This window comes from Pogoniulus pusillus, chromosome 16 (assembly GCF_015220805.1).
Source record: "Pogoniulus pusillus isolate bPogPus1 chromosome 16, bPogPus1.pri, whole genome shotgun sequence".
In the NCBI taxonomy this organism is placed as follows: domain Eukaryota; kingdom Metazoa; phylum Chordata; class Aves; order Piciformes; family Lybiidae; genus Pogoniulus; species Pogoniulus pusillus.
The window spans coordinates 6610028-6622658 of record NC_087279.1 but is presented as its reverse complement, the minus strand read 5'-3'; the positions used below and the strand labels follow the sequence as shown (position 1 = coordinate 6622658).

Below are 12631 nucleotides of genomic sequence, written 5' to 3'. Positions count from 1 at the left end.
CACAGAAACACAGAAGGCTGAGATCCGAAGGGATCTTGCGCATTGGCTTGGTGGCAGGAGGAGAGGGGAGGAAATCCCTCCTCAGCCTTATTTATTCAGTCCTTCTGTTGTTCTGTACCCTGAAGAACCTTTCCTCTACTTATGCAGTGTCCACAGGTGAATTTCAAAGCGTTTTGGTCAGGCTTCCCCTTTTACAAATTTCAGATTTGCTAAATATCTGACTTTAAAATCCTCTTTCTTCACACTACCTTCCTGAAAGGAAGTACAGGATCTCTGCCAATCTCATTCTGGAGTGCAGCAACGGTTGTGGTGTGACAACCAAAATGCACTGCATGGGTGATTCCTACACACATGGGAAAAGTGTATTTGGAGAACCCTTCAAGCTTCCTTTCCCCACTCCTTCCCCAGCCCCAATGCTTGGTACAGTAACTTTCACCCTGTTCCAACCTCAAGGCCCAAAATGATTGCTGAAGTAGCAAGAATCTCATGAATGTAAATATTTGCTTAGGGTTAAGTTACCAAGAGAGAATTTCTGCTCAGACCCTTAAGCTCAAAAAGAAAGAACAAAAAGAGGCCAAGAGTTTAAGAAAACTAAAGCCCAGTGTTAAATTCCTTAATAATAGTCTGGCACCTGCCTGCTTTGCAGTAGTCTAAAAGGAGAAGGAGAAACCTCTAGCATCCAAGCATTATTTCTGCCTCCCCAAAAATACAGTGTGCTTTGGACTTTAAGCCATCAGATTCTTTAATAGGAAGGCTGGTAGCTTTCCACACTCTCCAGACAGATTGCCATGATGTGCACAGATGTGTATGCTGCATGCATACACTGCACCCAAATACTCCACCTAAAGGTTGGGCTCCCAGTGACAGCCAGCACCTAGCCACCGTTTTAGCCTTTCACATTAATTAACCAGCTCAGTGAGTACCACAAATTAACAGCAGAGGCAGCTATGCTGTAGAGCAAGGGCTCTGTATACTTCAGCAACACAATATTCAAGATGCTTGGAGAAAAATGGCAAATATAATGCAAAATTGATTAATTCAGCAAGCAAACAAGCACAAAAACAGTCTCTCCTTGGACCTTTATTAAGCAAAAAAAATCTGTAAGCAGCAGCACCAAATCCATCTCTGAATAAACTCAGACTAGAATTAGCTTTCAAAAGGCAATGCCTCAGCACTTTTAAGTGTCACCTCAGTAACAGCATTACTCACAGCCATGCTGAAATTCACAGGACCTACAACGTTTAGCAGCTCCTTGCCACTCATGGCAGTAGTCTGCTCCATTCCTCTCTGCTAAAGCCTTGAAGACTGTCAACCAATAGATACCTCATCCTACTATCAACAGCAGATTTGAAGACCGAGAATTGTACATCACTCCTTTCACTACCTGATGGCATCTTTTCACCCAAAGAGGAGCAATCAATAACTCCAACACATTTAAAAGCACAGCAGAAGCCCATGCAATTAAAACCCACAGAAACCATTATTCTTGCTTTCAGTCATCCTGAGCTGGCCAGAAAGCCACCAGCGTCTCAAACAGACACAAAACTTGGTAACGCTTCCCACAGTCCTCAAAGGTAGAAAATCTTCTCCAGGCCCATCACGAGCAGAGTGTGACCCACAAAGGTCTGTCTGAGCAGCCTTTTGGGGCTGCCGTGCAAGAGCAAGCCCATGCCACCACTAACGCCCGTGCCAGCATTCAGGCAGCACCAAGCGCTTAACACAGCTGAAAATTCTTTTAGCACTTCTGCAAGCTTTTGTGCTGCCAGCTGCCTGTCAAAGAGCCATGGGGTTTTTAGAGTTCACAGCCAAAACACTAATCACACTAAAAAGGGAGAGGAGAAAGGTGGAGAAAGAAAAGCATTCTGATGATATCTGAAGGCTATGCAGACAGCCCAGCTGTGAACGAAGCTTCTGCAGGTGACCACTTGATGAAATCAGCTTTCTGAGCTCCCCGAGGACCCTGCAGTAATTCCTGCATAAGACAACTGAGGTTCTGCTATATAAACAACCTTACTGCCCAATTCCACACCCAGTACTTAAATCAGTGGCTTTCTGTCCCACACCAGGCCTTATGCCTGGGCACATAAGAGGAGTGTCCCTCTGAATGCATGGACGGGGTGATAGCAATGAGCTCTGCCAGACAATCGCACTGCACAGAGACTGAAATAGTAACACAAGTCAGTTACATCAGGAGAAAAAGCAGGGAGAACAGTGCTTGAGAAAGGCTGGTCAGGGACCACAGGACCAACTGTGGTCACAGAATCACAGAAATATTCAGGTTGGTGAAGACTTTCAAGATCACAAAGTCCAAAGGAGAACCCTACTCTACAAGGCTCACCCTTAAACCACATCCCCAAGCACCGCATCCAAACGACTTTTAAACACATCCAGGGTTGGTGGCTCAACCACCTCCCTGGGCAGCCCATTCCAACACCTGGCCACTCTTGCTGGGAAAAAAAAAATCATAACATCTAGTCTAAACCTACCCAGTTGCAGCTTGAGGCCGTCGCCTCTTGTTATATCACTACCTGTGGTCAAGTCCCTCCATTTAAACTCAGTAAACTCAGCTTTGAGAAGTGAGGTCACAACTGCACATCCTGGCATAAGCAAGGGCCACAGTAAGGAGGAAACAGAGGTGAGCATCAAGCTGTTGCTCCCTTTAGAACTGCAGGAGAAGACACCACGTTGTTAGCTCTGTTTGCTCTGCTGGCTGCTCCAGCATTTGCCTGGTGAGCAAACTTGCAGCACTCCAATACCAAAAGCTCCTAATGATAACCAGTACAGATAAAGTGAAGAGCCACAAACGATGAAATACGACTCAAAGACCCACAGCGTTTTAAACCGTTGCAAAGGGTAAATGCAAATACGGTTCTTCCACAGCTTGCTTTTAAGAGACGTCAAGGGAGTGGGAGGGAGGAGAGGAGAGGGAGGAGCAAAAAGTTTCACTGGAAATACTTTCCAGCCTACCTCCACTATTGTTTCACCAACAAAGGCCTTCTCAAATTTCACTACTCATAGCCTCCAAGAGAGCCAGAGCTTTCTTGCTCTGCCTGCCTGCCTTCCAATTACAGTATGCTCCAGAGAACACCACAACCATCTGCAAATACCTCTGCCTAAATTCACCTGGATTTCCACGGTGGAGAGCTAGGGTCATCTGCTAGAGGGAACAGGGCTCAGTGCTTAGTGGGAAGTTCTAATGGGATGGCAGAGGACAAGAAAATGAGAGCCGAGAGATGGTGGTGGACACAGTGTGGCTTAAGAGCTGCCACATCAGGGAAAGAACTAGCTAAGGAGTTTGAGGATGCTCTCAATTTCTCTCTCACTTGACCCCCCTTATCTCAAATTCTGTTTCCACATCTGAAAAAGACATTGTTCTTTTCTCACTTTCAACTAGTTCAAACAATTTGGGATGTAATCAATGTTCATTATTATGCAGGAACTGTAAACCAGTCTCTCAAGTGAAACATCCATTTTCACAGTAAAATGTGCTAGAGCTGACAAAGCAGGATACTGCAGGAATCATTGCCACTTTTCACCTGCCTCACTATTTACTCCACTCAGATAAGTTAACATCTACATAATCAATAGCTCAAATCTCTAACACAGTATCTGTATCCAGTCCTGGGAGCTGGGATTATTTATGTCTTTGGTTTTACAAGACACCTCTTTCAAACGGTTTCAGATTCTTCAAGTCTTCAGTATTTAGCAGATGAAAAATAAGTTTTCACAAAACAGCCTGAAGAAGAAAACGAATTTTACAAACTGATAGCTGTAGCAGAAACTGGTACAGAGAGGAAACAAAGCATTAATCACATCACTGCTGCATTTACACCCCCTGCCTTTTCAGTTCTCACACAGACTACACCTCACACTATGAGAAGCAGGACCACCAGCAGTAGTATTATGGGTGTACAATCACCTTAACATCATCCCTAAATTGGAGCAACATGCAAATAATTTGGAAAAAAAAAACAGCCATGATGATTGAGCTGGGGTAGTAGTAGCAGGCAAGTCAGGAACATCCAGTGTTCATTGAGCCAGCTAGTTAATGAAAAAGCTGCTCCCACAGACCTCCGACAGAAGTCAGTTGTCCATTTTTCACTGCAAAACAGTAGGAAACACATGGATTGTTGATAGCATTTCAGAGGGTAGTAGTCCCCATCTCACACATCTTATATGATGACATGTAGCAACCTGAGCAGGGAGGTCTGAGTATAAAGCTCTTGGGAGGCTTTGAAAAGCCCTGCCACAAAGCTCGTCTTGAAAACACTGCAATGCAAACAAGGCAAAACCAATCGCATTGGATCCTGACTTCCCAAGTCTTTCCCTCCCAGTGTGCCAAGAATTCAATGATCTGCTTCCATTGCTACTGACCTGAGATGATCTCCCTTCTCCAGAATCATGATACAGAAGCTCATCCCAAACAAAAGATCATGAGGACCTTCACTTCTGTATTTTGACTCTATTATTGCTATTGGTTTGAAGGTAACATCCCTTCTTGCATCTCTGAGACACTTCAAAGACTAAAGAAGATTTCATGTCGCAACCTCCTTGCACGTTATCATCTCGGTCAACACTTGGAGTTTAAGGAACATCCACAAGAACTTTGCTGGTTAGTATTAACCATAGCATCATTACAGCACACCGGATTTCCTTAAGGAGTGAACCTAGGACGAACCCTCTCATCTTTCTTCCATGTCTCTGTGGACAATACCTGACAGGGCTTGCATCAACACATTTGGAAAGAGGCAGAGCTTCTCTGGAAAGAAAGAGTCCAGGCCTCATCTTCAGCAAGAGTTTTAGACGTACATTTAAACGCAAGGAGCTGCACCAAAAGGATCTGGACAAGAGCAATTCCAGCTCCATTTAAGAATGATTCCAGCCAAGACTATGCAAGGAGGGCACAGCTGATCAACACCATAAGGTTAGCCTCTACAGCCTTCTGCAGATCACCACAGTCTAGGTGCAACACTGAAAAAAGAAAGAACTCTTGTCATGGAGGCTGGACAAGCACAGTGAGCAGGACTCCATATTCACACCTTGGGTGGGATATGTACAGCACCTGCCTATGTGAGGCTCTTCCATCACCAATGGAGAGACTGCTAGCACAGAGATCCCACCTCCTGCAAGCTGCAGTTCATGGGGAGGACTTGTCTACAAACATAACACACTGAAGACTGGTACCCAAAGACTTCAGGAGGTACCACTAGTCAGATTGTATGAGTATTCCTGGATACAGCAGGCCTTCAATTCATCATAATCTTTCTTGGCTTGATCCAGCCTTTACCTACCCAAAAAGGAGGGCAGATTTTTTTTTTTAATAAGCATTTATTTCTTCGAAAGTAACTACTTTAAACTCAGTTTCATTTACATCCTTTTTCCTTATCAAGCTGAGGAGATACAAAAAATGGGTCATAAAGAAGCTAAATTAGTGGGAACTGTATAACTAAAAATCTCATAATAGCATCGTGAAAAGTAGCTTTCTATTAAAAATAAACTTCAGGAAAGCATGCAAGGACACTTTTAGTAACGCACTTCTCACCACACATAGCCCATTTACACTCTGCATACTTGGGCAACAACCCCAATTCTGGTCATGAACAATTGCCAACAGCCTCTTCCACTCTTTAGTGCTGCCGCAGATCAGGCACTGTAAGAAGTAGCCTCAGATTCTTTTAAACTGTAGAGACATTTTCCTTTGTGTTACAGTTCCCTACAGCTTGCAAGGGAGCTGAGGTAGAGTATATCCCTTTAACGTAGTTTAACCACTCTTAATATCTGGAATGGAAAATATGACTTAGGTACTGAGGTTTAAAAACAGCTACGATGTATGCAGCCAATTTTCTAAACATGAATCTCATAAGGCTTCTTAGGGCTTTTTTTCCCCCCCCCTCTCCTTTCTTTTTTTCTTTCCAGCTAAATGCAACAGACCATTGTGGCTCAGAGGTTTCCAATTTGCAACAGAAATGGTTTACATTATAAGTACTAACAGCTCCAGAAGGTATTTGAGATGGAGAGACTGGAGGAAAACTTCGCATTTTCTAAGTGCCTAAATATAGTGGCAGGAAATAAATTTGATCTATGCCGCTAGTAAGAGTCTTACCAAAAGAAGTGCTTAACGTAACTGGCTTCATATGAGTTCAGGAAACCTAAAAATAAATCTATACAACTTATATTTACTCCAGCGTACGCTGTCAGCCGTGCAGGGACAAGGCTCTCCTGGGTGCCTGCAGACAGCCACCAAGCTTGCTAGGCCCGCGATGTAACCGCCCGCAACCAAAGCTTCACCTCCGCGAAGGTGAAGAGCAGGGCAACAGCATCTGCCAGCTCCAGCTGAAGAGCTCAGGCCTAGAGAGGCTGGTTTGGATTCGACTAACAATGGGCTTGCTTTAGAAACACGCCAGCCCACTCACCGCGGGAGGGAAAGAAAAGGAAAGGAAAAAAAAAAATAACAAATGAAGAAGTTCGACATGGCTCCGCATCTGTCCGAGCTGCAGCACTCCGGGCCGGGCCTCCGCCCCCGCCCCGCGGGCCAGCCCGACCCCCGCGGCCCCGGCGCCCGCCGCTCCGGGCTCCGTCCGGCTCCCCATGGAGAGACGAGAGCGGGCGGGGAGGAGGGGACAGAGCAGGATCGGGCAGCGCCGGCCGAGAGGCTACGAGAGGGGGCGGGGGGGAGTCGGGCCGCGCCGCCTCGCCGGCCCTCGCACACCTGGAGCGGGACCGGCCTCCCTTCGCACCCGCCAGAGAGACATCGAGACCCCCGCCGAGACCCCCACCCTGCGTGCTCTGCTCCCATGCCCGGGCTTCCCGAGGCTCCCGGCCGTCCCACACTCCGCCGAGGAGGGGAGCGCCGAGTTGGCAGGGAAAGCTGTCCCCGGGGGACAGCAGCGGTACCGCCGCCCGGGCAGTCCCCGGGGCGGCCAGCGCGGACCCGGTGCGAGGGGCGCAGCCTTACCTTCAGGCTCCATCTGCTCCCGCCGCCGCGCTCCGGCGCTCCCCGAGCTGCTGCGCGTAGGGCCGGGCTGAGCGGTTACAAAGGCGGTCGCCGAGCGAGGGGGGTGGGTTTCCTCTCCCTCCCACTGCAGCTGCATCGCGCCATGAGGCTCCGCCAGCGGGACAAGGCGCCCCCAAAGGCAGCGGCGGCAGGAGCTGCTCCAGCCGCCACTCGGCTCCGGCCCGGCCCTTGCGCCCAGCGGGACCCGCCTGGAGCGCCCGCGCCGGCTGCTGGGGCAGCAAGGGTCTGCTCCTGGCCCTGCGGCGGGCGAGCGGAGCACGCGTCCGGCCTAGCGCTCCGTGACGGCCGGGGGCGGGGTCCCCGCTGCAGGCCACGGTGGCGGGGAGGGGAAGACCCCCGCACAGCCTCCCTCCCTCTCCGCCGCCCAGCGGCCGCGGGGCAAGTGGCCTCCGGCGCTTCCGCGGCCCGCGGGGGCAGCGCTGCCAGAGGCTCCCACCGAAGCAAGAGAAGTGCCCGAGAAGCACAGGCAGTGTCGCGGCCCGCTCCCCTCGGGCATAGCGGGTGGGCTCTGCTGAAAGCCTGGCCAGGAGGAAGGGGCACTCAGGCCCCTCCGGACACCCTCGCACCACCTAAGCTTCTCCCCGTTTCTCTGCTAAAGAAGCAGGAGGTGTCTGCAGGGCAAAGCCTCAAAACCGGTCAAAAGCAGCAAGAATGGGAGCCTTCGAAAGCCTGTGGGTTCCCGCAGCAGCTGTGGCCTTCAGAGCCAAAAGCTCCTCAGTGCAGCTGCTGGGGGCAGCTGTAGTGCATGTGGCAAGGCCCAGCTGGGACTGCCATGGATGGCTGTCCAGACTGCAGTCCTGTCCCTTATGCTCTGGCTGTCCAGACTGCAGTCCTGTCCCTTATGCTCTGGCTGTCCAGACTGCAGTCCTGTTCCTTATGCTCTGGCTGTCCAAGCTGCAGTCCTGCCCTTTATGCTCTGGCTGTCCAAGCTGCAGTCCTGTCCTTTATGCTCTGGCTGTCCAGACTGCAGTCCTGTCCTTTATGCTCTGGCTGTCCAGACTGCAGTCCTGTCCCTTATGCTCTGGCTGTCCAGACTGCAGTCCTGTCCCTTATGCTCTGGCTGTCCAGACTGCAGTCCTGTCCCTTATGCTCTGGCTGTCCAAGCTGCAGTCCTGTCCCTTATGCTCTGGCTGTCCCAGCTGCAGTCCCGTCCCTTATGCTCTGGCTGTCCAAGCTGCAGTCCTGTCCCTTATGCTCTGGCTGTCCAAGCTGCAGTCCTGTCCTTTATGCTCTGGCTGTCCAAGCTGCAGTCCTGCCCTTTATGCTCTGGCTGTCCAGACTGCAGTCCTGTCCCTTATGCTCTGGCTGTCCAGACTGCAGTCCTGTCCTTTATGCTCTGGCTGTCCCAGCTGCAGTCCCGTCCCTTATGCTCTGGCTGTCCAAGCTGCAGTCCTGTCCTTTATGCTCTGGCTGTCCAGACTGCAGTCCTGTCCTTTATGCTCTGGCTGTCCAGACTGCAGTCCTGTCCTTTATGCTCTGGCTGTCCAGACTGCAGTCCTGTCCTTTATGCTCTGGCTGTCCAGACTGCAGTCCTGTCCTTTATGCTCTGGCTGTCCAGACTGCAGTCCTGTCCTTTATGCTCTGGCTGTCCAAGCTGCAGTCCTGCCCTTTATGCTGTGGCTGTCCAAGCTGCAGTCTACTCCTCTATCTTCATGTCACAGAGCAATTGAGACATGATGCCTGTCATTTGGTCCACTCAGAGCATCAATCTCTTCCTACCTCCCAGAAACACACAACAAGCCACAGGGTCTTTCAAAGTGCCTCTCTGAGCCCCTGCTCTGTGCCTCGCTGCGAGCGACTGCAGTTGAGCTAGGGTGGTGCATCAGGAACAGTGTGGCCAGTAGGACAAGGGAGGTTATTCTTCCCCTGTACTCAGCACTGGTGAGGCCCCACCTTGAGTACTGTGTCCAGTTCTGGGCTCCTCAATTCAAGAGAGATGTTGAGGTGCTGGAACATGTCCAGAGAAGGGCAACAAAGCTGGTGAAGGGCCTGGAACACAAACCCTATGAGGAGAGGCTGAGGGAGCTGGGGTTGTTTAGCCTGGAGAAGAGGAGGCTCAGGGGTGATCTTATTACTGTCTACAACTACCTGAAGGGAGGTTGTAGCCAGGTGGGGGGTGGCCTCTTCTCCCAGGCAACCAGCAATAGAACAAGGGGACAGAGTCTCAAGTTGTGCCAGGGTAGGTATAGGCTGGATGTTAGGAGGAAGTTCTTCCCAGAGAGAGTGATTGGCATTGGAATGGGCTGCCCAGGGAGGTGGTGGAGGCACCGTCCCTGGAGGTGATCAAGAAAAGACTAAGGCACTTGGTGCCATGGTCTAGTTGATTGGATAGGGCTGGGTGCCAGGTTGGACTGGATGATCTTGGAGATCTCTTCCAACCTGGTTGATTCTATGATGCTGTCCTCTGTGGGCTGCAGAGGATTCCCAGAGCTGGTGAAATGCTTCTGTGGCAGAAAGTGAACCGCTGCCTTTTCAGGTGAAGTACATGTTTAAAAGGAGACCTTCCTAAGAATTAAAATCTTCACCTTCTCATTGGAAGGAGTAAATAATAGAGAGCTTATAAGCATCTATCAAGCAGCCTATCTCTGAAACCATGTGAAACTGTCTTCACAAAGGTATTTAACCTTTTTAGGGGAAGGAGGGGATGGAGGGGGAAATGCATGCAGCTACCCAGGACTTGTCAGCCAGTCCCATGATTTAGGACTAGTACAAAGAAGAAACAAAGAAAGATTGTAATAGTAGGAGGATTCCCTTCTCGGGGGAATTGAGGGTCTGATTTTCAGGCCGGATCCACACCATAGGGAGGTCTGGTGCCTGCCTGGGGCATGGGTTGGGGGCATTTCTAAGAGACTCCTCAGTCTGGTTTGGCCATCAGACTATCACCTGCTGCTGCTTATGCAGATTGGGAGTGATGAGGCACTGCATAGGAGCAGAAAAGCAATTAAAAACACTTTTGGGCTTTGTGGAGATTGCTTGGGGGCTCGAGAGTTCAAGTGGTGGTCTACGCAATCCCTCTAGTGAAGAGATATGGAAGGAAAGAAAAAAATCCCCAAGTGATTCATACATGGCTTAGAGGTTGGTGCCACCAGCAGAACTTTAGGTTTTTTGACCACAGGGTAGGTTTTTTTTGCACCAGTGGCAGATGGAGTTTATCTATCCCATAAGGGGAAAAGAATCCTTGGACATAAATTGGCTGGGCTCATTGACAAGTCTTTAAACTACTTTTACAGGAGGATGGGGATGCCTTGCCACAGAGAACCCTGAGTGTAGTAGCCCAACACTTGTAGAGCAGTGTGTTGGCACCTTAGAGAAACAGAAGTTCTACTGCCTCCTCAAGGCTGAAAACTCCATACTCAACACCCTCCCTGAAATGTTTATACACCAATGCACACAACCTGGACAGTGAGCAGGAGGAGCCGGAGGTCACTGTGCTACAAGGAAACTATGGTGTAGCAGCCACCATGGAAGCCTGGTGGGATGACTACCACAACTAAGCTAAGGCTTTGCAGAAGCAAAGGCTTTGTCTGCCATGCTCTCTGTGTGAAGGACACATGTCATGCTCTCTTCCAGATGATGGAACCCTCAGGATGGTTCTCGTGTGCTTTTGCCATCATATGACGCTGCTGGGGAGACAAAGGTCCTTTGTGCATAGAGGCCTTACTTAGAAAGCTCACAGTTTTGATCAGAGCTTTGTGTGTTTGTTTGTTTTTTCATGTTGGTGTTTTTTTTTCCTGCTCCTTTCTGAAGGGGAAAGAAAAAGATTTGAAGGTACTGTCACATGCCTTTTGAGTGTCTATGCAACCTCATTTTTGTGACTTTGAAACCAGCCCTTTCCAATCGCAGGGAAAGAAGTGGTGCCTTATTTCTGGTTCACAAAGACATTAAACTGCCACTGCAATACAAAATCTAACCAAGTGCTGCCTTATTTCTCATTCACAAAGACATTAAACTGCCACTGCAATACAAAATCTAACCAAGTGCTGCCTTATTTCTCATTCACAAAGACATTAAACTGCCACTGCAGTTCAAAAATCTAACATTGCAGGCAGCACTGAAACTGATTCTGTTGCTTTCCTTTAAAATTTGCAAAATGATTCATCAAAGATAGCTTTGAAGGGGGAATATTTTTTTGCAAACCATGCTGAGGTAGAGTTTTTTTGTTTGTTTGCTTGCTTTTTAAGGATACCTTAGGTAAAAGGAGAGTTTATTCCATATTCACCAACACCAGTTACCAGAGCAGCCAGGAATCCAGAGGTAAAAAACCACAGAACAACAGAGCCAAGGAACTGCACTTAGAAGTAAAGCAGCTCCCAAGCAGGACACAAGTCCCTCTGCATCTTTTATGCTCTGGCACAAGACTTTTATAGCAGAGTGGAATACTTTGCATTTCATCCCCACTTCATAAATAGTTACCTGGGTCGGTGTTAGTTCTGAACACTGAGGCACTTCAAACCCTGGCATTTCTGTCCCTGGTGTTCTCTGTGCACCAGCTTAACAGATTTTTCAGATAAATGGATTCAGATCTTAAAGTAAAACACACCCAAGTTGTTACCTTGACTCTCTGAAAGCATGAGCAGGTTCCTGTCACAGCTAACGAGCGATCGGTGTGTCACTTCCTTCCAGAGCCTCATCTTCACAACTCAGGGTGTCCTTGTTGGAGTCCCCAGGAAGGACAGCAGAGCCATTCTTCATCTTTTAAATGCTGGGCTGGGGAAAACAGTCATCCTGCTGCACTTGCTTGACAAGTAACAAGCTACAAAGGCTTCTGGGTCTCTAGTGTAAAATGAGGGTAGAAACTAAGATCATTAGAAGACTCCTAATAGCCTACCAGAAAAGCTACATTTAATGTACTACTACTCACACTCCTAGGAGAGGACAGTGACAATGAGGAGCTGTTACTGACTTCTTTAGCTAAAGGCCAACCTGCATAGCAGCCAGCAGACTCTCGACCTCTTCAGCGAGTCTGTCTGCTAGCTGCAACCAGAAGACCAAGGCTGAACTTGCAGCAAAGCAGTGTTATAGAAAGCTCTCGGCTCTGTTTCCTGTGGCTTTGCATTTATATTTGTAGCTTACTGAAAGCTGTATATCTGTCAGAGTGCATTCAACCTGCAGAGCTGGGGATGAAAGTGGCTTAGGAGGTCCTTTCAGCTCTCATGTTTGTAATTCATTTTGTATCACCTTATAAAAGACCTGCCCATGTCAATTTTCTGTCACGTCCAACAGTTCATCCCCAAGAAAGCAGGGGAAGTGCATTTAAGCCCAGGCATTTTGCACGTCCTCTCTCAGAATGCCCTGGGTAGGATGAATCAGCAGCAACTCCTCCTGTGGCCTCTTCAGAAACACTTTTTAAAAGCTGATCCAATTGATTCACCTGTAGAAAACCTCTGCTTCCTTGGAAGTGAGAAACTGGGAATAGCTTTTTAGCCAAAGGATCTTTGTTTCCACATCTTCATCTACTGCACTATACAGCAGATGGATTTTACCTTGTTTATACATTTGGAATATGCTTACCAGAGAAGAGATGTCAGTCTCTCTAGTTTTCTTTAACCCTGTATTTTTTTAGATAGCACTGCAGTGAGAAAAGGCAGACTTTAAGCAGCATGGTCTTAACTATTT

At 48.6% G+C, this 12631-nt stretch overlaps 2 protein-coding genes across 5 annotated transcripts in view; both read right to left on the bottom strand.

Annotated features, from left to right (window-relative positions):
* Window positions 1–7091, bottom strand: part of FGD3 (FYVE, RhoGEF and PH domain containing 3) — a 94936-nt gene extending 87845 nt beyond the window's left edge. For all 4 annotated transcript variants that reach the window (XR_010305165.1, XM_064156270.1, XM_064156272.1 and 1 more), the window contains exon 1: window positions 6956–7091. Coding sequence is in view for 3 of the 4 variants with exons in the window: in XM_064156270.1 (XP_064012340.1) it covers window positions 6956–7091 (136 nt within the window). In the remaining variant the exon portion in view is untranslated. The remainder of the gene's footprint in view (window positions 1–6955) is intronic.
* Window positions 7092–11229: 4138 nt separating this feature from the next.
* The window catches only part of BICD2 (BICD cargo adaptor 2), a 67527-nt gene continuing 66125 nt past the window's right edge, over window positions 11230–12631 (bottom strand). The window contains exons 8-9 of the mRNA XM_064156265.1: window positions 12527–12584; window positions 11230–11788 (exon numbers count right to left, since the gene is read on the bottom strand). Of these exons, the coding sequence (XP_064012335.1) occupies window positions 12549–12584 (36 nt within the window). The 3' untranslated portion in view covers window positions 11230–11788; window positions 12527–12548. The remainder of the gene's footprint in view (window positions 11789–12526; window positions 12585–12631) is intronic.